General features: G+C 41.0%; 1 protein-coding gene across 1 annotated transcript in view; it reads right to left on the bottom strand.

The window, feature by feature from the left end:
• The window catches only part of TBX15 (T-box transcription factor 15), a 90,633-nt gene extending 65,359 nt beyond the window's left edge, over positions 1–25,274 (bottom strand). Inside the window, exon 1 of the mRNA XM_066175523.1 lies at positions 24,911–25,274. Within this exon, the coding sequence (XP_066031620.1) occupies positions 24,911–25,112 (202 nt within the window). The 5' untranslated portion in view covers positions 25,113–25,274. The remainder of the gene's footprint in view (positions 1–24,910) is intronic.
• Between the last annotated feature and the right edge of the window lie 210 nt (positions 25,275–25,484).

Genomic DNA, 25,484 nt, shown 5'->3' with positions numbered 1-25,484 from the left:
TCCAGCAAGGCAGGGTGCCTTCCTTGCCTTGACTTTCAAAGAGAGCAAAAGCTCTGGGGACACCCAAAGACTTTTGTGCTGCCAAGTTACCCTGGATGGTGAGGCCTCCTCCATATGTAAGAAATAAAACTCCTGGTGGACACCATTGTCTTGGCAGTGGGTGCACAACATGCACGACACCGTCTTGAACAGAACCATCTTGAACATTGCCACTTGCGTCCAGGCAGTGTTTTAAACCTTGGCCTTCATTTGATTTGAATGGCTTGCAGAGATTGGCAGCCAAACAGCTGCTTTTTGTGTAGGCTGTCAGGGATTATTGTAATTAACCCCCCTGGCCAGGCCAGCAGAGTTTTTTAAAATAATGATGTCCTCCCTTCCCTGCTCTCCCAGCATCTCTCTGAGGCAAATGCCTCCCACTTCAGTGGTCACTACCTTCTGTTAATGAGTAATTTCTGGTCACTTGAGGTTGCATTTGTGCTCCAAATGGCACAGGACGCTGCAGTCCTTGGAGACCCAGAAGGCTAGCAGTAAGGTATTTAAGGTGGGAGAAATTCAGAATGGCTAAAGCTAATGAATGTTAGGGCAGTGGTATAGTATAAAGCATATAGTGAGAAAATAAAGTGGGGGTATCATGAAACCTGAAAAGTTATCTGAAATTTTTTATCTCCTCTATTAATAAAAGGGGATGCTGGCTATTGCAACAGGCAGCACTGAGGTGTTTATGAAAGCATCAGCTAAAAGGACTAGAATAAAATCTTGTAAGTTTTACTGTTGAAAAGCAACAGCTGGAAAGCCAACAGAGCAGAAGAAAAAAAATCAGATTATGTCATTAACTGTTAAATGCTTGACCACCTTAGGTCAACAAGTTTTACAAGCAATTAAAACATTTAAAAATTAATAAGGCGGCTTGCAATTACAAGAAGCTCCTTTGCAGAGCAACAATGAAAGCTTCTTGAGCTGCAATTTGAGAATATACCATACTGCTTGTCAGGCCACCAGGAGTAGGGGTGGCAGTTTTATTAGTCAAATACCTCCTTTTCATCCTAAAAGGTTGGTGTTTGAAGATGGCAGATATATTCTGATCAAAGACTTCTAAAATGGTAACTTGAAAGAGTACATACTCCATACTGTTCCATACAGGAACAAGCTTCTTTCATATCACTTCCCTTTTTTTAAAAGAGTTTTTAATAAAATATAGGACAGAAGAGAAAATTGTAGTCAGTTCATGAATCCAGCCCTTGGTAGAGGAAAGTGCTCAGGATTTGCAGATCAGTAGGTAATTTAAAGCTAATCAGCTTGTTAGATGCTAGTAATATTCAAGAGGTGGTAAGGATGCTCTTGCTGTTGACAACCATGTGATGTAAATTCAGGCACTGATGTCTCCTATCAGAGTTATCTAAAAAAAACCCAGTAAACTCATTGGGATGAGAAACCTCTGCAGATTGCTTTAAAGGTGAGGATAAATGGCAAAGGTACTGGCAAAGCTTTCCATCTTAAAAAATCAAGAATCAGTGAAGAAAAGGCTTGGTGAATCCCTTTCAGTCTGAGATAAACAGGAAGTTACTTAAAGGTTTTGTTAAAATATGCTTAAATCCACAAGGATTGGAGAACTGGATTTCCTTCAAGTCTGTTAAACAGAACCAACCCCAAAATGCATAAACCAATGCATTATGTAAGGGAAAGATGGTGGGCAGGTTTTTGAAAAAGCAGATAATATGGCAGTTTCTTCAAAAGGTACAGTAAAAGGACATGTTTTATTTATTGCTCAACTCTCAAAAGCGAACAACTTTTAAACTCCTTTAGGGGCTTCTTTCCTACAGAACCAGAAAAAAAAAATAAATAAATAAATAAATAAATAAATGTATGCACTGAGAATTCTTGGATAACCCACTTCAAAGGAGGAAGTGAGTACTATCATAGAAAGTCTGAATGTAAATAAGGCAGCAAGAACAGATGGGTTTATGACTAAATATGGTGTCCTTTGACTTATTTAACAAGATCATGCTCAATAAAATGGTACTTTCTCTTTGAGAAGTAAAATAAGTACAAATTTAAAACCCAGGAAATTTCAAATCTTGAAAATTGTATGGGCTGGACTTCTTGTCTCTGGATGTAGAAATAATTAAGCAACAGGACTTCATAGTCATGGCAGAAACAATATGATTTTGAAGAAATGTCAAGGACTGGCACTCATGCTCTATAAAGGTCCTACAGCTCGTCTGTCTGTGGATTGTTGGATTGAATGTCTTCAAGGAGAAGACAGTTGATGAGGCCCTGCTGACAGCTGACAGCTGTTCATTTTGGCCATGAGAAATCAAGGAGGATTCTCAAAACTGAGCAAGTGAGGGACAGATAAGAGGCAGGACATGCAATAACTCTCTGGGAAACATGGAACACAGGATGCCTCATACTGCTCAGCTTCCACACCAAAAATTGTTAGATAAGAGAAAAGGAAGGTGTTGGATTTCCACAATAAAAAATAAAAAAGCCCTCAGAAACGACTGTGGATTAAAGATTCAATGAAACACCTGGATGTCTCAAGTCCTCAGAAACTTCAAGAAATTAGGTAAGAACAGAGGTTTCTCAGATGGGCAAAAAAATAAAAAAATGTGAAAAAGAAAATACTCCTTCACATTCATTTCCCATTTCACCACTTACTTGTGTGTGTACCAGACAGCACTTTAAAGACTTGAAAAGCTGCTGTCATTAATTTCATCTGGCAATAGACAGAGCCAAAACCAAACTGTTCCATACTATTAAGGCCTCCCACAATGGGAAATCTTACAGGGTTGAAAGGGTAGCACATTGTTACAGAGCTCAGCTGAAACAAAACCTCAGCTGAAGGATGCTTTATACTTGAAGAAAAAGCCATATTTGTAGACTAATAGAGAATGAGAATGGTGTGAGAAAATTTCTGAGACGAGTACTGCATAAGAAAGGGATTAAGAAAGAAAAAAAAATTAAATTAATGCCACTTCTTTATTTGGCCTTCCTTGAGTAAGTAGGAAAATACTCTTTCCCCTTCATCTTTCTCTCTTTACCATCTGGGTTAAAAATAAAGAATTCTTGGCTCTATCCAATGAATATTTCTCTTTGCATTATGACAGCAAATAATGTCATAATGATTAGATTAGCCCTTTTGGAGGTGGATATCAAATACTATTCAAAAATTTGTTATATTAAATCAAGAAGTCCTCTATTCTATCAGCAATAACAATCAGCAGTAAACATATACAAGCTCTCATCTGAACTTTTTGCACTTTGGAGCAACTGATGTGGATGAACTCAAGGAAAAATAGAATAATTGCTAAAACACATGTAATTTTAAAGAGAAATGGATACCTCAGCATGGGAATGAGACAACATGATGCTACTCATCTTCCAGGTGTGATTTGGTTAAAACCAACTTTTAAAAAATAGTATTTCTACCTATGTATCTGCCTCTGTAGCAATTAACTGTATATTCCGTGCGGTGATTCTTCTTCCTGGAGAACCTTTTGAGATGCAAGCTGCTTTCCTGTCATCCTAGTTGCATCAGGGACCTGGGATGACAGACATGCTCTGAGTGGACTTGACCATAGATCCCCTTGTATCTGCTGGGCTGCCCACTGCCTGCCCCTCTGGTGGAGTTTACTTGGGGCAGAAGGAAGAGAGGAAATCCCTCTTACTGTGAGACCCTATGTGTGGAATGATCAAACCTGGAAGATATCAAGTCTCATCCTTGAACCACTCTCTCCTTTCCTCTTTAAAGCTTGCTAATTCTGGGACACCTTGGCAGCAGATGGACAAGCCCATCAGTTCACATTTCTAGAAATTAGTCAGAAGATGAGAAAGTGTCTTTAAATCCAAGTTCTATTGTTAACTCACAAAGAAGGCAGAAATTCAGCAGGGACTAAGCCCAGATTCCTAGTCGTGGTATTTTCTATCAGTAATATTGATTATTTACATATTGCACATACACTATTCACATCCAACTTTTCTTTAAATTTGTTAACAGGCATAATACTTCCATTAAGTTAAATGGATCATGTTAACGTTCTTGTGAATCTTGAATATCTTGTTTTGCAATTTCTACATGTTCTAGCTTTGTTTGGACTGGAGGCTTTTAGTTGTCTAAACAGAAAATCATCTTTCCTTTTGGTTTGGATTTTTTTCCTTATTTATTTAATGGAAGGTAAATAGCTTAGGAAGTGCCTGGCCTCATGATCATGTGCCAGACAACATCTGGGGAGAATTATCAACCGTAATGTTCCTGTAGACAAGATAGTCTAAGAAAATGAGCATGGTGAGTTTTCTAGGGAAAAGCAAAGAAATGGGATTCTGAAACAAAAGCGAGAAGCTGGAGACTTGGAGAAGAGATAATAAACTACCAACTGAATGGAAAGTAGCTGAAAACAGCCAGGAAAAAGCAAGAACGAGCAGGATTGGTATACCCAAATAAACTGTTATTTCTTCCTACTCAAGCAGATATATCCCTGACAGAAAAGGTGTCCCTAGCCAGAGACTTTCCTCTATGCTTTCCACCCCAGTTTGCTTCTCTGCAAAACCCAGAGTGACCAGGAGACACCCTATAGTGTCTTAAAAGACCAAGAAAGTAAAAGGCTATAGATGTGTGAGATCAAATTCAAGCCTTGAGCCCATGCCTCAAGGTCTTGTAGATTACTGACTTGCAGTCACTGGCACATAGCAAAGGTGTAGATCAATCTGACCTCTGCATGGTTTGCACTTTGCAGTTCTTCCCTAATTGAACAAAAGTAAAATGAATTTATCTCAGATTGCACAGATTGAACAAAAATAAAATTAATTTATCTCAGATTGCACAGATAATGCTTATCTCACTGAAGTTCTCTCCAGTTGGCTACTGTATTCATCCTTCTGTCTTATTGGGTCAGTGTCACATAGTATCAACAAGGGAAAATTCACTCAGGCCACTGGAACTGATTTATACCCACAAGAATGTGGATTTTGACCTTTTTTTTTTTTTTTTTTTTTTTATGCTACTTCCCCTTTCAGTAATTTTTAAAGGTTTTGTCCTGTAGTGTTCCAGGGCTTCATGTGCCTGATACTGCAAAGGCAGATACAGCTGACTTCAAAGGCCAGTCCAACTGCAGTTGTGGCTTGCATGGTGCGGGTTTGGCCTGCTGAGCTCATGAAAGCAAAGTTTCATCTGTTTTGTGGCATGGGCTCTTGACCTGCCATAAAAATAAATGCTATCTTCTCCTGTTATTAAATGGTAGGCTGTTTCTTGTTACTACTGTGGTATATGCATCTCTCCCATATGCCTGTCATTAAAAATAGTAAATTGGGTTCCCTTATCTCATGGAGATCTCTTATTTTGCCCTCCTGTTTTGGTCTCCTGTTAATTTCCACAGTCTTGCTGACAGACTCACACAGTTTAGATTAAAACAAAATGCAGCAACTTTTCCCCCCTGACACAGAGACCTCAGAGACACAGGCAGTTTAACACCTTCATCTGATGTTCCATTTAACCAACAGCACTCTCTGAATGCACAAGGGAAGCAAGACAAAAAATCCTACACAGTATAAGAGGAATTAATTTGTGAACAAAGATTGTATTCCCACTACACTTCAACATTGTTGAAACATTAACTGATTGTTTATCATGCTGCCATTTTGTGTTAGTCGTTGTTAATTATTTCTGTGTGTATTTTTCCTGTGCCATGAAACTGCAAGTGTCTATTTGTACCCTGCAATAGCTGACCAGGACCTTGAGTATTTTAGAGATCAAACACTTTGCTTTTAACAATGTTGCTGTTCTGATGAGTTATCAATTATCACTCATATATTCAGCACAATCACTTCATTGACATTTTGCTGATACTTAATAACAGTCACAGTCCTCCAGACTGCATCCCTCATGCTTCCTCCAGTGAGTGATACACTTCTCAGTGATTGCACCACAAAACCCAGAATTATTTTTCTGTCTAGCTCTTCGGCAGGTAATTGCATCAAAATCAGCAAACCTCCTTCTATATGTCAATTAACTACTGTAATTTTGTTTAGTGAAGGATGAGAATTCACAGGTTTTGTTGCACTAGAGATGCACTTTGTCCTATCCCACTCCAAGCACCTAAAACACCCCACTGATTTTACACTGTTAACATCCATTGCAAATGGTTCTCACATTCTTTTTTCTGGATAAGAAATTGTCCAAAGGCAATTTCTGTCTTGAGGATTTGTCCTTTTTTATCCTTTTGTTATGGTTAGCTTTATTCGTTGGTCCTAAATTATTCTTCTGTTGAAAAAGCTAATTTTTAAAGCCCTTAGTTTCTCTCTTAGAACAAGTTCATTATATTATATTTCAGACTACTTTTTTATCAAAGCAGCATCAAAATATGGAAAGTGAAGCCTCTCAAGACATACAACTGATCACTGCAATCATGTTTTTCTTTCATACTAGCCACCACAATACTATTTTCTTGTCAGGAATTACACTGTGTCTGAAGTTCTGCTAGTATAACACATGAAGATGGGCTGAGAAGTTGTGCTGATGAACATGATGTGAATTCATTAGACATGTGTGTCTTCTGAGATGTGCTTCAGGAATACGTCTCAACCATACCATGGCCACTTTCACTCTTTGAAAAAAAAAGAACAACTCATGGGCCAAACCAGATGATGCTGCTCAGTGGTTTTACCTTACAATCAACTAAAAATTTGCCAGACAGAAAAGCTAACATTTATTCACTACTTTTATTTTCACACATTATTTTCTTGCTCACAGCTCTACTTGTGTGTGTTTTCAGGGTGTTTCATCCATAACCCCTAAGTTCAGTCCCACTACAATCCAGTATAAGCACTGCTCCTATTAATTTTAGTCCTGCTGCCATTAACTGTAATATGCTTAGAAGCTGGCCTAGTCACAATTACATGGAGAGTCATTTGGAAAATGTATAAATTGACTTTATCAATGGTTTTAGCTATGTTTATATTGAATTCATCTGCTGAGCATCTCTTTACATTCCCTCCATGGCATTTCCATGCATTGTTCCAATCTCTCCCCAGTGTTCAGCTAGAAGGACAATGGGAGAAAGTAGTTCCACATTTCCATCTAACTGTACACAAACGGGCTCAGCCTGTGCATTCTTTCTTTTCTTATTTTTACCCCCCAAAAGAGCTCCCAGGGCAGGAAAGGAATGCTGGATCAAGCCTGTCCATAGTTTTGAGTTCCCCAGCATCCCACAGAGGGATGTTGTTGCTATTATTTTAACAGCAGATCTCTGCTGTTGTTTCTATTTTAATGGCAGATTTTAAAGCTTCCGCTGACATTGGTACAGACCCTGAAGCTCAGCTAGAGAATCAGAGGTGGTGAGCAGATGGTGATACAAAGAAGGAATGTTGTATCTATAAATATTCTGATGAAATTCATATCCAGTGCTCCACACAAGAACCAACCAACTATACTGAACTCTTAATAAGAGGTTTTAATTCGTCTTATGTTGTAAATGGGTTCTTAATCTGGGTTCCCTAACAGGCAAATCTTTACACAGAGGGTGTAACTATTTATGTCAAACCATTGAAAAAAATTATGAAAGGTTAATTGTGTGTTAGTTATCATTTAAAGATGTTACCATTTACCAAATAAGGGGTAACACTTCGTTCTGAGTTGTCAGGGCTTGTAAGCCAGCCCAAGAAAAGGGGCAGTAGCTGAAGCACAGCAATGAAACGCTCCTGGATAGTTTGCCATAGTCAGAATTAAAGTAATGTTACAGTACATGGGTTGAATGTACAGCAACTCAGATCTCCTTCTGGAAAAATGAAGTGCAACATCCTTTAAACCAAGGTGCCAAACACTGCAAACAACCCTATGGATGTCTTTGTGAATCTGCCATCTCTAAACCAGCAGTTTTTGATATTCTGTTTCTACCTTCAGGTTGTTATTTGTTTGCTAATGGTGATATGCTGATTTTTGTTAGCTGCCTTCTTATATGTATTTTGGGAAAGGAGAAGAAATGTTATTTAAAAGACCTATGTCAGGAACAAAGGGACACAGAGAATCAGCACCTCTTAACAGTATGTGCATAAGCTTTATCCAGTTGGGTTTGTTTCCTGAAGTGGCACTCAGATCTGAAAGTTGAAGAATGAAACTACACAAATGACAAAAAAATGTGTGAAAGTGTGGAATTTTTTTTTCATCATCTTTTCATAAGTACATAAAATAACTCTAGCCTAAAGCATCACTTTTTAACATTGGGTTGTAAAATAAGGAGACAGATTACCTGTCTACATATCAAACATTTTAGCTGTATTTCTTAGGAATATAGGCTCACAGAAGGCCATCAGTTGGTAAATTTTCTTTTTCCCCTTAATATTCTCAGCCACTGATGCAAACTGACTCACTGGTCAGCTTCTAACAACTTTGACAGAAGTTGTCAAATGAATTACAATTCTTCACATTTTGTGAAAAATCAAAAACAAATTAACACCTCCACTGAAGAGGCTCTCTTGACTACTTGCTCTGCATGCTGAGCCCAGGAGAACATCCTCAGACAGGAGGAGCCAGATGGAGAAAATGTTCGCCTGCACCTAGGATGCTGTGAGATATTTAGGGAAATGTATGGGGAGCTGAAAATGTTGGTAAACAACAGGATACAGTCATTGGGGAAGGGGCAGGAAGAACTAACATTTCTGCTGACATCAGAACATGATGCAAATCATCTGTCCAGCTGCTTGCAAGAGGCTTGTTCCTTTCACAGGTATACCCTCTAAAAGTCTTCAAGAGTTCAGGGCCCAAAGGAAGAGCCAAACTAGGCTTTTGGGGTGGAAAATGCTTATAAAATTTTCCTGAAGTGCTGGTATGTGCTTGTTCATATTTCATTTTGCAAGACCTAAATAATGCCATCTTGCCTGTGCTCTGCAAACAACTTTCAGTAAAATTGCTGCACCAGTGTGCAAGAAGAAAGAAGAAATAAAGATTACCTCTCTTCTAAATAACTTTCCTGCAACTGAAGTCCGAAAACCAAGTAATAGTAAAACACCTTTGCCCAACTTTTTCCACAGGTTGTCAGCCAGAAGAAAAGAAAGAGAGAAAGATAATTTCTCCCCTAACAGCTCAGTGCTCCATGATTCCCATTCTTCTTGTTGGGTCTAACAGCTGTTTGTGCAGCAGCTTTACCAAGCTCTGTAAGAGGCCAGCAGGTTTGCAGTCTAGCACAGCCACCTCGAGCACTAGGTAAAGTAGCCTGTTATGGCTAGGCTGGATTTTTCAATTATGGTCATGCATGCCAATACCATGCTTTAAAACTTGATATACCTTTGAAGGCATGTAAATAATTTAAGCACACTTTTCTCACCCACCCCACCTCCCATGCATTTTCAAATGCAGTTTAGGCTCTTAGGTTCAAGTAAATGCCTAAATTGCATCTGATGTATTTTGCAGCTGCCAGTGACTTCAGTGAGACTATTTTTCTGAATAGTGGCATGTAAGGGGTCACAATTTAATTTTATTCCATGTTCTGTCTTCTGTTGACACCATACAAGGTGATTTGATAAATACTGCAATTTCTGAATGGACTAACCTAAAGCTCCAACATCAGAACTGCTAAATGTGCAAAACAGGATCATGCATGAGGGAAATAAAATCAAAGCCCCACTGGAGTTCCATGGCAAGCAACAAAAGGACTTGACAGTTTTACATTGAAATGAAAATATAGGATGAAAATAAAGAACTTGATTCCTCACCTCACAACTGAAATCATTTCAATACATACTATTTCCATAGATATTTCTGTTTAAAAGTATATACTTGTAAGATGAAATATTACATCTCTCTCTGAAGGGACTGTCCCTTACTAAAGTTACACATCACATCTAGCACGTCTATAATTGAAATCTTAAAGAAATATACTTTACTCCATAGTCTCTATTGTTTATTTTGTGCCACAGACAAAACCCTGTGCAGTTTCCATTTCCCCTACAATTAGGCGCTGCTCCTACAAACACATAAGTGTGAGCTCACCTTTCCTGCTGGGAGGGATTTGGATGGGAGACCCACTGTAATAAAGGACATGAATACATTTTGGCAGGATCAGGGCCTCAGATAGCAAGGAGGAAACGAGCTAACAGAAACCACCTTTGCAAACATTAAAAAGGGAAAGATCCTACAAACAGAAATTAAAGTTTTATGCACTTTTAAGCGCCAGACAGAGTATTTAAAAGGAGAAAAAATTGGAGGACACCAGAACTGACTTTTTAAAAATATCCAAGTAGAGAGTGTCCCTTTAAGGATTTATGACATGGCACAGCCCAGGGTTTGCTTCATTTGGCATTGACGAAACTAATGTTTTCTTTTGCCAAGACATTCAGTGACTGAAAGTGCAGCTTTTTCTTCCTCACAGCTGTTTGCTCGCCCATTATCAAATATTTTCCCTCCAGCTTTTGCCTTTGCCTTGCTCACAGGATGTAAATGATGCAGGAATTTCGGCTGCTCTGCTTCAGTTTAGAGGAGTGATAATCATAGGCAAACGCTTGCAATCTGTCTTTCATTAGAAGAGTTTTTTGCACTTCTGTTTAACACAGGGAATTTTTTGAATTGCCCTTTAAAAGAAGATTTCACATCCACTTCTGCCTGGAGGGAAACCCATGCTGCCACAAATATATCTGCTGGAAAAAGGGGAATGCTCTTGTTGAGTGATTAGCACCAAAGACAGCAGGCAGTTCTACCTTCAAGTCCTGAATGTTACCTTCTTGCTGCAAACTTAATTGGACAAATCTCTACTTAAAACAATACTTCTCCCATTAAAAAGCAAGGCCTTTTTTTGCAACTCTATGTAAAAACATGTGCGAAAATTCCATTACAAAATTAAAGTAGCTTTCACCATCAAATGCATGAAACCGCTCTTGCAAAGCACAATTCTTTGATTTTTAGCCATCAAATGTAACACTAGGATCTAACACTTGTTGCCATAAAAAAAAAAAAGTAAGTGCAAAATGGGAATGGAGAAGGATGGTATTTCTGAAATACCTCCTAAGATATGTTAAATGTTTAAATACAGCATTTAAGTGTCCCTAGAAAAAGATTGTATTACAGATTATTCCTATTCAAAAACCATATCAAAAATACTAGTATTATATAGAATACATAATATATATATAAAACAATAATTTTAGTTATATATAATGTATATGTGTACATATTATAGATCTATCTAAAGAGGGAGAGACTTATACATGCACATGATGTGGAGAAGGCATAAAGCAAGTAAAATGGGATTCAAACTGTCAAATGTCCGGTGTTAAATAGTCACTTTTTTTGAGTTGGTAGGAGTAGCGGGAATGTCTTCAGTGAAAAAAAAATCTCAGTTCTTAAAAAAATACTACAAGAAAAAAAAAAAAAGAGAGGGAGAACGACATTCACAAAAAATGGGGAATATCAAAGTATAAGTCATCATTACTGTTATGCTTTTGTTTAAATGCAGGAAATGGATGGGCTCGAGTTCTCAGTTGCTTGCTGAATTTGGCCCCAAATAAGTATCTAAAGACACTTCTGAAGAAAAACAAACAAACAAATATTTTATAATAACTTTTGAAATTCATGTCCTCATTTTAAAAATGTGACCTTTTTATCAGGGTAGTCAAAATGTAATCATAGAAAATGAAAATGATAGATCTCCAGTTTGGTAAATCCCTTGTGCAAGGAATTTATTCCTCTTCTTTCCTTTTTAAGTCAGGATGCATTTTGAGCCAACGTTTTGAACTAGGAATCCTGATATGCTTAATTGCTCTACAAAATCTGCAAACTAGGCCTCCAGCTTCAGATTCCTCTGCCCTCACAAAGGAGAAATTACTGCTTTCTATTCCCTTGTTTACTGTTAAGATATACAAAAATAAAGGGAGGTTTTCACAATATCTTAGACAAAGAGGAAACTTAGTTCAGGAATTTCTGGGGTTTTTTTCCACAAAATATCCCTTTATAAATGGATATCTCATCTGTAACTCATTGTGCACTGAAAAAAAAAAAAAAAAAAAACCCAAAAAAACCCCCAACGAAATCTCAAGACCTCTGTTCTATTTCACAAAACTTTACTTTTATTATTCCTTCATTCTTCATTTAGGATTTCCCCTGCACTGAGATTTGATTTCCTTCTCAAATATCACTGACCATCCTTTTGAATTTATTATTAAACTATATCAAAATCAGACCACAAGTAAAATAATGATAAATCCTGATTGAAGTGCCCTTATGACAGAGATATCAGGGAAGAGTTAAGAGCATTTGACCTGCTGTGCTCAAAGAGGCAATTCTGGCATTTGCAATGAAGATCACATCTTAGTGAGTACGTGGGGAAAATTTGAGCCAACCAAAGTGTAAAGAGTTGGTGCGAATGTTGTCTTATTAAAGGTGAGTGTCTGACCAGCAACACCTTAAAAATATTACTCTTTGTACAGCTGCCATGTCCTGAGGCCCTGGATGTGAATTGGTGCTCTGCTGTGCTGTTAAATGTGAGCAAAGGATAGCACTGGGCTGTCACCAGGAGTCACCAGTCAAAGTACGTGCAAAGGCTCAAGTGCTAACAATGAATCACCTCCTGCTTTAGAAACAGAGCTGGACAAACACCCTGACTTACAGGAGAAAAGTCACGACTCAGACAGGTCAAAAATAATACAACTGTGAATGTGGAATAAAGAAAAAGAAGGAAGAAGAAATTGGGGGAGGGGGAGGGGGGGAGGAGAAGACTAAAAAATAAATGCTTCATTTTCAGGGGAAAAATGCAAAATAAATATTATTCACTTCCTTCGATGACCATAATAATAAGCTTTTTCTTCCCATTTGTCTGCACAGCAAACATCATTATAAATGGCACAGCAAATAGCAACTACCTGAGACGTCATTATTTATATTTTAATTCATGACTGTTCAAGCATCCTCATTAATAATCTGTAATTCTTTGAATATTCACAAATAAAATGATTGAGAGTCAGTTCACAAACACATACTCTCATTCAACTGCAAGTAATTGCAACAAGAAACCATTGCTACTATTTATAATTCTTCATTTAAATTGGGGGGTCCTAGCCAGAATGGCATTTCAAAAAACTTCCATTGGTGTGCAGAAAAGCTGGTCCCACTTCCTTCCAGCCATGCCCCCAGAAAACACATGCAAATAAACAATATAACATTTTAATTTAATAATTTTAATTTAATAACATTTAAAAATTTGTAGAGGGAGAAGACTAAATTATCTGAAGTACTTGATTATTATAAATTGAGTTTAATTATCACCTTAACAATCAGAAATGTGCTATGTGTAATTTAATTAGCAATTAGAAATTGCCTCTAGGTATACCTGTAGAATAAATAACTACACTCACTGCAATAATGTCTAACATAATCTTTCTGGCACATAAAAGACTTCTGTATACTGATAATTTAAATGATAATACTATGAAGTACTGAAATATACGATGTTTATATTCAATGAAAATCCATAGACTGAGCTTCATGTATAACAGCTATTGATTATAAAAAAGGCCAAAGACCTGAATAAAGTAGCAAAAGTTTCAAACAGGATTTTAAATATTATTTGAAAAAAATCCTGTGGAGCTGACTATAAGAGAAAATATTTCCCCTAGAAGAGTCTTTTTAATTTTTCCTGAAATTTCTAACTTTTTTGCATTAAACCATGGAGAACAAAGACCATGGGAAGAAACCCTGCTCTTTTTCATGAAAGCTCCTGCTTAATTGAGAGGTCTTCCCTTTCCTCTCTCTTACATATCTGAACTACACCAAATTATTACATTTACGCATATAGTGTCCTAAGTTGTCTTCAGAAATCATCTTGAATAGTATATTTCATGTATAGGAACCATGCTATTCATTATTCTGAAAAAAAAAATAAAAACAACACAGGAAGGTACCCAGATGCGGGGAGAAAGTCTGAAAATAGTTTCTAATTTCTTCTCATGCTGAGAACAGCTGGTGGGTAGGAAATGAAGCCCTAAACTGCTCCATTTCCCCACCTCATTCTCCTCTTCCTTCCCAACAGTGATCCCTCTTTCTGGTTTTCTATCAGTTTTCTGGTTTTCTACTCCTTTGCCACTATTTACTCATCTCTTCCTGATTTCACCATCATTTCATTCCAGGAGGATAATGTACACCTGTGACTCAACATGAACACAATGGTGACTTGGTTCATTCCCTGGTGTACTGCATCCCTTGTCCCAGCCAAGTGTCCCAGCCCCTCAGAAGGATTCAGGACACCTAGTCCTCGTCCAGCTAAGCTAGAGCACTATTGTTTTTGATTTGCTATTTTTCTATCATTTCTCAGCCCGAGGACAAGGCAGCACCTACAGACGCCTGTGGATTCTCCAGTCCTGTGGGTGCCTGAGAGCACAATCAGGAGCAGGGCATCTGACACTGCAACAGAACAGGGGCAAAAAATGCCCCAGATATTTTTCATTCCTCTTTGGGGCAAAACTGCTTTTCTGTGAAAGGCTGTAACCATACTGGATTACTTTCTTATGTGCCCTGTGTGTACTCAATCCAACCTCTTTTCATTTTTTTCTAAATCAATTATTCCAGCATTACCCTGGATAAATGATGCTCAGCACCTTAATGTAACTAGAGCAAACAGTCCTGAAATGCTCTTAATAACCAGACTATTCACAATCGAATCTTTCATTCTGAGAAGCAGACTGAGGTGGCTTTTTTTATTCCTGAAGTTGCATTATACGGCTATATTTTCACAAAAGCTATTAATTATTGTCCATTTCTGTAATGGCACACTGCTAGGCACTTCCACAGCTGCCCTTCCTTTCCCCAGCTCAGGCACAATTTCCTGAGTTATGGAGTAAACAGAATTACACTGTACAGGATAATCCAAGCAGTCTCTAATGGGGTAGTGTGGGACCTGCACAGCAGCACTGTGATGTTACAGTTTATGTGGCTAACACTCCCAAGCATTGAGGTGAATAATGTGCCTGCCTTGCCACTAGGCACATGGAGACTTTGCTAGGCTTCTTTGATGGTAAATGAGGACTTTTTTTTTTTTTTTTGCTCCAAGGAGCTTGGCACAGGAAACCCCCAAATCCTACAATAATAAATCTTCCATTTATCTTTTAAAATCCAGAGCAAAATAAAAACCATTAAGCACCCAGAATCATGGGCTGAATTCTGTATTTTCATAGCTTGCTACAATCTTCTGGCATAAAGAGATTAGGGTTTATGAAGAAAAAAATCCCCACTTCTCCGTGTAAAAATAACAGCCTCGTTGCCTTCTATGGAGCACTGTATTATTGTATGACACAATTAAATGGCAGGAGCACTTAGAAATTGCAAAGATAGGCACAATCCAGAAACCTGCATCTGATCCAACCAGATTGTTTTCATACTATCAGGCATTTGCACTAAATCTGAAGAGGAAACATGGTCCAGCTATAGCATAAAATGATCACCCAGGTATTGACCTCACTGTCATGATCATTTGACTCCTACAGACTGACACGGTATTGAAGTAGAAGAAAAAGGAATCCCCCCAAAATTATTCCAATCCTGACTGTTGTGCTGAGGAGGAGCCTACTTTCTGGCTATCACAGCCTGTTTAGGGTATCTCAGTGCAGAAATCAAGGGAGAGGTTAAGATCTCCGTGGCGATTACACATTCTTGACACCTCTGAAAATAAGGTCACAGAAGTTGCACCCGTGAAAATCAGCACCATATAGTCCTTTGAAAGGCAGATACCTGTCATGTCAAAGAATCAGGCCCTCCTTTAGCAGTGCTTCCACACAGCCTTCACGCTAGGATACGTCAGCTAAAAATTCAGTATTCCCAGTCCCAATTCTTGCATGGTATTTAATTACAAGTTAAGGCAGCAGCAGAGTCCAGCACAACCGGAAGGCTGAAGTTTGCTTTTAAAAAGTCAGTGGGAATGTTTCCAATAAGTCAGAGAGAGTATAAGGAAATACTCAAAGGGTCTTCCACAATTTTTTCACCCTGGTGAAAAAGGCTGCTTAAAGCACAATTAAAATTCATTTGCATTTTTTCTGTGCAAAGTGCAAAGCTGAAAGAGGGTGCTGACAGGGCAAAACCTGGATAATTACTTCATCAAAGAAAGTGATTCTTGTAAAAGTCATTAAGTGTGTTTACAATAACACCTAGGAACATTTAATAATTGACCTTTCAATAGGATCCTCAGAGCAGAATTGTGGGAAATCCTGTGTGGCGATTAAGGTAAAATTAAAAAAATTTAAAAAAAAAAAAAACTAAAAAAAAAAAAAAAAAAAAAAAACCCAAAAAAAACCCACCCCAAACCAAACCTGTGAATCTCCATCTATTCCCAAGCTTCCTTCTTTCTTGATAAACTCAGACTTACAGAACTGATCTGCAGGCATTTCAGGGGTAAACCAAGAAGAACTATTTTAAAAGCCTCCCTAACCCTACATATCATATGCACTATACATTTCTAACTGTTATAACATGCTCTTATTAGAATTATTTTCTCTGCATGGGCATCCACACAGACACTGGTATCATAAGAAAGCAGCACTTCTGATATCTCATTTAGGGATAGTGTTATTACTAGTGCAACTTCTTAAGAAGTCTATGATGCATAGTTCTTCACTCTTACTAAAAGCAAAGACACTTAAATGTCTTAAATTTTCTCCTTGGTTTTGGGGGAGATTTCTGATCAGGGAGTTCTCTATTTCCTGGAGCTCCTAAAAGCTGAAGCTTGGGTTTGTTAATTCATTGGTCATAGAAAAATGTCAGTGTTAGCCAAGAGTGCATCCAGCCCCTGAGTGAAGTCAAAGAACTGTAAGTCATTCATAACTATTTTGTGTGCCCTGGCCCACTGATTTTAAAACAATTTTTGCTGTGGCTGCATTCATATAAATGTGCTGATTATTAATATGATTTGTGTCAGCTTTTAACCAGTTGGTTAAGTACTCTTTAGAAACTCTAAATAGGTTCTTTCAAAGGTGGTTTGCAATAATTTCTTCCCAAGCTCCTTTCCAAGAGCTACATATGTGGACATAGTTGGAAATGTCCATTTAACAATACTGGAAGATTTCTTTCCCAAAAAGCAAAAGCCTTGAGAAGAATGAGCAGGTGCAGTGGCAGTGAAGTGAAGCCATCCACTATGGCAGGGACTGAGTTCTATCATGCAAGAGTTTAGCTGACATTATTTTCTAATTATATATATGTTTATAAAATTAACCAAGAAAATCCAGCTTAGAAGAAATCAAAACTTCATTAAATCCTGCAAAATTTTCCAAGTAGCTTTCACTTTTAGAAAAAGAAAAAATGGGAAGCAGTTTTGAGTGTCCAAATTCTTTACTTGAGGAGTATATAAAAAAATGCCTTATTCTTTATTTGTTAATTCATTCTATGATCTATTTTAAAACCATTTTTTAATTAAATTAAACAAGGAGGCTTGAGATCCATTTCTAAAATGGTTGCACAAGTGAAAAGCATTAGGTAGTTTGATGATACAAAAATAAATACTTAAAGACTGGCCAAACCCTAAGCTTTTCTGATTCTCCATGAAATATTTTTTTTAAATCATTTACTAAGCTAAACCGAAGTGAATCCTTGCTGTCTTCACTTTTTTTTTCTGCTGAATCCCAAAATGAAACTCCTCCTCTGACTTCCTCTGTTGCTGTGAATCAGTATGTGCTGGCCTAAGCCACTTACTAGGTGAATCCTTCCCCCTAACAGCTGAGAGGCTGCATTTGCAAACGCACAGCAAACAGTGGTCAGCCCACTGTCACAGGGCTCTGACTCAGAAAATCCTTTCACCATCTTCACAATACTCTCAGATCAATAGCTCAGTTTAGCAAAGGGTATATGAAAATAATACTGTAAATATTATTGTAACAAGTGCTTTTATCACTTCTGGGATTGATTTACTGATTCATTGTTTTCAGACCTTGAAGAATATGCAATTAAAAGATGCCCCAAGGATGCAAATTGCTACTAGAATTTTAGTTGGCACTCATTTCTTCTCAGTTTCAAAAATCCTCAATCTTCTTTCAAAGATATTTCAATTTAATTTTACCATACCACTATGTTATCTCTCCCTAGAACTTCTCACCAGAGCACACTACAGCTTTTAACACAGGAAATGCAATGGGGTTGTATTTTGAGACAGCAGATGTTTCACAGGTGTAAATGTTGCAATCGTAACCTATTTTCAACAATATTGGAAATAAGCAGCAGAAAGCTACACCTTTGGGGTTTTTTCCCCTCTGAAAAAAATAATGTCTCAGCATTGCTGCATGGTACTCTCTATCTGAGGAAACTGTAGTTTGAATAAAAAGCTATAGAAGCAAAATCTTTCAATGTCCTGCTATGCAGGGGTGCTCTGGACAGGGTTAGGAACTGGAGAACTGGGAAGACCCCACTTGCCTGCATTTTCCCTACACTCAGGTGCCCACTGCTGCTCTTCCCAAAGGAGCCACACAGCTGCCAGGCTGACAGACACTGCCCATACCTGTGTATACCCACGATGCCTTTTCTGTCAGGATTTAAACAGAAGGTGCCACCCCGTTACTGCCAAGTAATTGCACTATTTAAGAGGATGTCAGAGAACTAAGAGTTAGCACAAAATCCTGTAACTCCATAAACAGGCAAGCTCAGGCTCTCTGGGAAACTCTGTCGATCTCTGAAACATTGTCAGGTTTAGAAAATCTAAGTTCCTTTCACTGAATTTGATTTTACGTCACCAGTATAAGCTACAGATCTCAAAATGGACACTTGGGGTGATTTAAATCACATCTGAACCGATTTTACTGATTTTACAAAAAGGACAATGTAAATGCCATCTGATCCTGTCTCAATATATTCAGGAGTTTTTTCAATACTCTTAGACTGGTTTTAGCATTATTTAAACTATTGTAACCTTATTAATCTAGATCAGAAGTCAGGAAAAGAAAACCTTGGGGGGGGGGGGGGGAAATGGTCTTTGAAGACCTAAGACTGCAAGCAAAGATTCATTCCGGAATCCAATGTATTACAATAGGAACAGTGATCTGTGTGAATAGAAGTGACTCAAATGGCACCGACTGTTTTGTAAAACAATGCAAATGCTCTTTTCTGAATGCAGCGCTCTTGGAAGGCATCTTTCAACTTTTCCATCTGAAAAAAACATCAGTTTTCCTTAAAGACAGATACAGATAAAGCAGGACATTTCTGCCTGAGGAGAGGCTAGCTGGGCTGATATTTGATATAAGTGCTCAGTCCCAAATGGGAGGAGGGAGAAGTGATTGATGGTTCGTGAGGAATTACTTGACTTTTGCTTGTAACAGAAGCTTTTTGGATTCTCCCAAAATTCTTGTCGAAGACAAGAAACATCTTTTGAAACAGCAGCTTTCCCCTTATCAGCAGATGGAATAAACCTGTGTAAAAAATGCTGCAGATTTAAAATACATATAAAAGAAAGGAAGATATTGATTGACACACTTTTTCTAATACCCTGCTGTTCTTTAAGATTTACCTCTATTTTTCTGTTACCTGCTCTTTTAATACAGTGTGAGTAGTTCACCTCTCTGCAGGAGGAGTTTCACACACCCAGCATGAGGAGTTCCCCAATTCAGTAAGATGCACATTACCACAGAAAAAACTCCTTCTCGCTCTGTGTCTCCTGGGGCTCCAAGGTCAGAGCTGCATGAACTTGACTAAGACAACCCATCCCCGAGCCCCCACAGGGCTCGACTCTCCTGGCTCTCATCGGGACAACTCCATCTGCCTCCTGCAATTGTCTCCTCTGGGAAAGATGAGAGCATTTGCTCTGCTGCTGGACTATGGGGGGAACAGAGGTATTAGGAGGGGCAGATTTTCGCGTTTCCTTCAGTCGTGTACACAAGGGACCAACGGATCTGAGCTCCGTATCCCGTCTTAAAGAGGCAAACTGATGATCCAACAGGTGGAATAAATTCATACAATCCCAGTCACACACAAATTCGTTAGGAAGACTTCTCATCAATAACGCCCAGTCCCAAGGCAAAGGGAAAGCTGACACTCTCTGTCTTACATCTGGTTATCGCAGAGCACTGCTCACCTACAAGCCTCATACAGAGGACGATGCAAAGGACGGTGTACGCCAATGTGCTCTACCTCGAGAAAGAGACAAGAAAAATTGCTCCGCCAGCGCTTGAAATCCTAGCCCCGTCCACCGAGCACTCAAACAAAAGCTGAAGTGAGAAACCGAATTAAGTCACTCCCTTTTCACGGGTTTAACAGCCAAAGAACGGACTCCATCAATATAAGTATTCAGAAGCAAGGGTATTAAAAAAAAAAAAAAAAAAAAAAAACTAAAAAAAAAAAAAAACTTTAAAAAGAAAAAAAGGAAGTAGACGGGTCAATCGCATTTTCTCCTGCTCTTAAAATCTCTTTACCTCTCCAGAGGGTGGGCGGGCTGCGTGAATCCCGCACCCCCGCCGGCGGAGGGGGTTTGCCCGTGGGCAAGGAGGAGCAGGAGCCCAGCAGCGGAGCGGGGTTGGGATGGACATCGATGCAACCCCCCGGGAGACACGGGAGAACATGCCGCGCTAAAAGAGCTGAAGGTTTTACTCTTGTAAGCCACTGAAGGCTTTGTCAGGCTCTCGGGTCTTAATCTTACGGATAAGCATTTGTAATAAACACTTTGATGGTCTTAAAATGTGTGCCGTGTTTTTTCTTTCTTTGCAGATGTTCGGCAGTGTAGATTCAGATAAACACAAGGAACGAATAATTAAACTCTGAAAAATGCCTTGTTTTCTTTTGTTTAATTTCTTGTTTGGGAGTAGTGTGTTTGTTTTCCGGTGGTTTCGGGGTTTTTTTAACCAGTAGGTGCACTTTTAATATATGCGACCAAAAAAACCGATGGGACGGACGTGTGATACAAAGACTGCACTGACAGTAAAATTGGTTTGCAAAATCGCTTGTGTGTCCCTTCGCGAGGAAAAGGACGGTCCCAAAGCCGAAAAAGGTCTATCTATTTAGCGGCCGCACCGTTTTCTTCTGCCTCTGAAGCGCCTTTGCTAGTCTCGCCGTGAAAAGACCCTGACCGCCTGCAGGAGCAGCCGTATTTTTGTGAAGGCAAACGCGTCCACGGAGACACGTTCCACTCACCCTCTCCAAAAAATCAAAGAAGTCTTAAACTTTCGACGAGGAAAGGAGCGCGCTTGGGTCTGCCTCGGTCTGTCCCTCCTGCGCCCTTGGGGTGTCGAAGGGACGGGCGGACGAGTGCCACCGCCGTAAGCGACGGTAAACAATATGTACATCAAGGGAGGCAACGCCCGGGGCCCCCGTGACCTTTCCGCTGCTCAGGTTAAATCTATAAATACCCAGAAGACATCCGAGCCCATTGTTTTGCTGCCCTCTGAAACCGAACCTGCCAAGGGGACGGAGGGGCGTCCCGCCACCCTCCTCCTCCTCCTCCTTTGGCCTGTCGGCGGCGAGAGCTGAGTGTCGGGGGAGGACGCGGGAGAGCGGCCGTGGGCGGCGGCGGAGCAGCGGGAGATGCTTCCCGGAGCCCGTGGGCGAGCTCAGCCTTCCCCGGCCCGGCCGCGGCCCCACGCACGGCGTGCCCGAGCCCACGGGGCGGGGGAGAGAAGGTGAGAGACGCTGTAATCCCGAATTCCTTTTCACAACTTCGAGGCTGAACCCGCACATGATTAAAATCCAGGTTTATCCCCCTTTTAAATGAGTCTCGTAAAAAAAAAAAAAAAAAAAAAAAAAAAAAAAAAAAAAAAAAAAAAAGCACATTAACTCTGGAGACAAAAATTCAGGGCTGAGACATAACTCGGATTCTCGGGAGAAGTTTTTTACAAACCTGGCGGATTTATCCGCTTGCTTTCTCACCTTTGCCCACGCCACAGCCCGACCCGGCACCTCCCAGCCTGCCACCTCTCTTCTCCCAGGAAGATGCGGCCCCGGAGGGAGGGGAGGTCTCTCGGGGAGACTCCGTCTCGCCAATATCGTCACCGAAGGGTTTGGGCACGGCTGTAAGATGGCACGTAAGGGGTCAGGGACTCCGCCAAAACGGGGAAACATGTAGCGCTGCCTCCCAGGCACTCCCGAAGGCTGCAATTTGTACACGTCCAGCACAGATCCGCACCGACTCGGGCAGGGAAGCGGGGCCGCTCAGCCTCCTTCTCCCCTCACCGCAGCCAGAGGACGTGTCCCGCGCTTGGGAGAGAAATCCCCATACCCGCCTGACCGCAAAAGGTCTGGGAAAAAGGAGAGCAAAGCCTCACTCGACTCGTGGCCGCGTTTAACTCCCCGCACTGAATGGTTCTCAGACCCTCCCGCGCTGAAATGCAGCCAATCTAGGCGAAAAGATCGATAAATGGGTCTAGACCGATTTAGGTTATCCCACGAAAATCAAGATATAATTTCCCAGCGCGTACTGTACGACTTGCGGCCTCTCCGCAAACACCCGCGTACCAGCAATACCGCCAGCAGAAGGAACAGCCCGTCCTACTCGGGGGCAGCGGCTTTGAGTGTTGAACCTTTGGGACGCTATAAAAATTCCCTTGTCTAATTTTTTTTTTCTATATCGCTGGAGATTTGGCAAGTTTAAAATACGTTAGGTGTAAAGTTTGTTCTTAATTAGGTCTTGTAAAGATGGAATTTGGTGGCCATTATAGAGCCGCTAATCAATTTTCACCCAGCAGCAAAAGTACACCGCGGAGGAATTAGGTTTAATGAAGTGACTGTGCAAATTACAGTCGCGGACTTTATTTAAAGTCTATCAACCTACTAAAAATGATTTCTCAAACTGTTCTTGATTTCCTTTGCTTTATGAAAAACATCACGTTTACTTTCTGAGGTTTCAGGCATTAGCAGCCATTCTCTTCCTCTCTCCAATCGGGCGCACGGAGAGTTTTCCAGTTTTCCAATTCGAATTCACAGAGAAACAGGCAAATTAAACTTTTAGACTGTACAAAAATATATCCAATTGCGGCTAAAAAATTCTGAGAAACTGTTCTTAAAAAAAAAAAAAAGGTTAAAAAAAAAGAAACCTGATGCACAGATACGCTCTGTTATTAGAAAGCGGATTTTTGTCTCTGGTCGTGTAATTATTCTTTTGGACAGGGAAGCCTCTGAAACCCTAGGCTATTTTTTTGACTGGTTGATCGCTGCTGTCCCCTCACCTTTGTGCCCGTCCCTCCGCTGAGAGGGACGACCCTGGCAGCAGATTTTACCTATTTCTCCTTAGGATCCGCACCGGGAAAGTAAAAAAAATTGCTGCTGTTAAAAGCAAATTGAAATGCGGTTACTTGAGGGCGTAGAGGGGCGAGGTCTTCATGGTCTTTAGCTCCCTCCAAAAACACTTTAAATATATATATATATATATTTTTTTACAGCAAACATTTTTGATACCTCGATCAAAAATTCTTTCTATTTTTCCCCCTCCTTTTGTTTGTGTTTTCTTTTGTTGGTTTGGGTTTTTTTTTTTTTTTTTTACTCTGCGTTTTGGGCAACTTACGCTAATTGATAGCTCAGGGAATGTCACCCAAAATAAATAAAAACAAATTTTAAAAGGTGTTTGCTGTTCCAAGTGCAGCGTAATGGACTTGGCAGGAGTGGAGGATATTTCTGCCCTTTTTCTTAGGGGCTGCGCAAAGAAATCGTTTGACCTTTTTGCCCCATACGAACATTAAAAGCAAAAAGAAATGACCTAAAATTCGCTTTCTCTCCACACTATAACTCTCCCTTGTTAAGACCCCGCGGAGCGGGGCGTGGGGACGACGAGAAGGGCGCGGGGACAGCACGGGGAGCGAGGCCCAGCGCGTTTTCACCCTCGGGATCGTCGCGGATCCGCGGCTGCGTTTGCGGAACCCTCGTTTTAGGCCGGAGAGAGATGGCCCAGGGGAACAAGAGGAGACCGAGGGTTTGGCTTGAGCCAAAAGATAGCTGCGAGCTACTGGAACCCTTTTAAATAAAAATAAACAAACGAGAGTTTAAAATTAAAAGTTCAGGCACCGAGAGGGAAGTGTTGTGCTCCCTCTCCCCTGAGCCCGTCCCGCCGGCCTTGGGGCCGCGGGCCCGGCGCTGCTCCACACGCCGCGGCTCCCGGGAGGAGCCAGGCTCGGGAGCGGGGCTGGACTCCTCGCAGTGCCCCTTACCCGCTGAGGTCCTTTTCCTTGCCGGGAGCGTTTTCCCTCCAGAGAGGGCAGGTTCCCCTCCGCGTTCCCCCGCCTCCGCCGCGCCTTGTGCGCTCCGTCCCGGCAGCGGAGCGAGGCCGCGCCGCCAGAAACCCAGCGGGTCCGATCCCGGGAGAAAGATCCCGAGCTGCGGGGGTATACAGAGGGTCCCCATCGCTCCGAGGAACCGGCGACCCTCGCCCGGGAGCAGCGGGGATCCTGGATGTCTAAATCCTCCTCCTACACCAAAACCTCCGCTTAGGGAGGCACTGTCTCGGCGGGGGGTGCCCGGTGACTCGGAAAAGAGGAGACGGGTGCATGTCGCACCCCATTCCTTTGCCCCCGACCCACCCGGCAACTCCACGATCGGGGCTTGGGAAACTCTGGGGGGGAAACGAAACGCGTGTTCCGAGACACCCGGGAAGGACTATCGCTATCGACAGGCACGGAGGGAGTGAAAAGGGGGGAATGAAAAGGAAGCAGAGGGGACACGCCGTCCCTCGCGGGAGACCATGAAGCTATGTGGGGCGGAAAGAGACACAGTAAGTAAGAGAAGGTCCCCGTAAAATGAAAGGGGGGAAGAAAAAAAAAAAAAAAAAAAAGAGAGAGAAAAAAAAAAAAGAAAAAGATAAAAGGAAATAAAAACCACCAACAACAAAAAGAAATCTCCGCGAAATTCTCGCTACTTTTTTTCTGTACTCCCAGTCTCGGATGTTTTCCGGGACGCGCTGCCCGGCGGGCAGCTCCCGGCAGGACTCGGGGTGAGAGAGGCTGGGAGGGAGCGGGGAAGGGGGGATACCGAAGAGAAAGGAGTCGCACTAACCGGGGTTGAGGTCCAGGCACTGAGTCGGGTCTTCATTGTCCCCTAGCTGGCCATTGGGGCTGAGGCTTTCCATGGACAAATCCAGCCCCTTGTCCTCCCAGTCTCGCAGTTTCCTCTTTTTATTTGTCCCGATCAAGGCTTCTACTGAGAAAGCGTGCGCTCGGGAGCTGAGGGCCACCGCCGATCTTCGCCTCTCACTCATCTTATCCCCCAGCCCAGACCCTTGGGCAGAGGAGCGACCAGTGGCTGGGAGCACACAGCTCGGGGACCAGAGGCAGAGCCTCTTGCCTCTTTCTCCCCCCCCACCCTCCCCAGCTGCACCCCCAGAAGAACCAGCCCTCAGTCTCCTGAAGGCTCTACATGAGGCTGCAGATACTCCGCAGGCAGAGCCAGGAGGGTGTGCTCAGCCCAGGTCCCAGCACTTGCTCAGAGGGGCTGCAGGCTGGATTTCTTTTTTTTTTTTTTTTTTTTTTTTTTTTTTTTTTTTTTTTTTTTCTTCTCCCCTTTCCTTCTGTCTCTCTCTGATTGATCCAAACTTCTGGGATTTTTTTTTTTTTTCTCCAAGAGTCAGGCA

This window comes from Chamaea fasciata, unplaced genomic scaffold, assembly GCF_029207755.1.
Source record: "Chamaea fasciata isolate MVZ Bird 193981 ecotype frontalis unplaced genomic scaffold, bChaFas1.0.hap1 SCAF_2, whole genome shotgun sequence".
Taxonomy (NCBI): Eukaryota; Metazoa; Chordata; class Aves; order Passeriformes; family Sylviidae; genus Chamaea; species Chamaea fasciata.
Note: the sequence above shows the minus strand (reverse complement) of the source record. Positions and strands in the feature narration are given on the sequence as shown.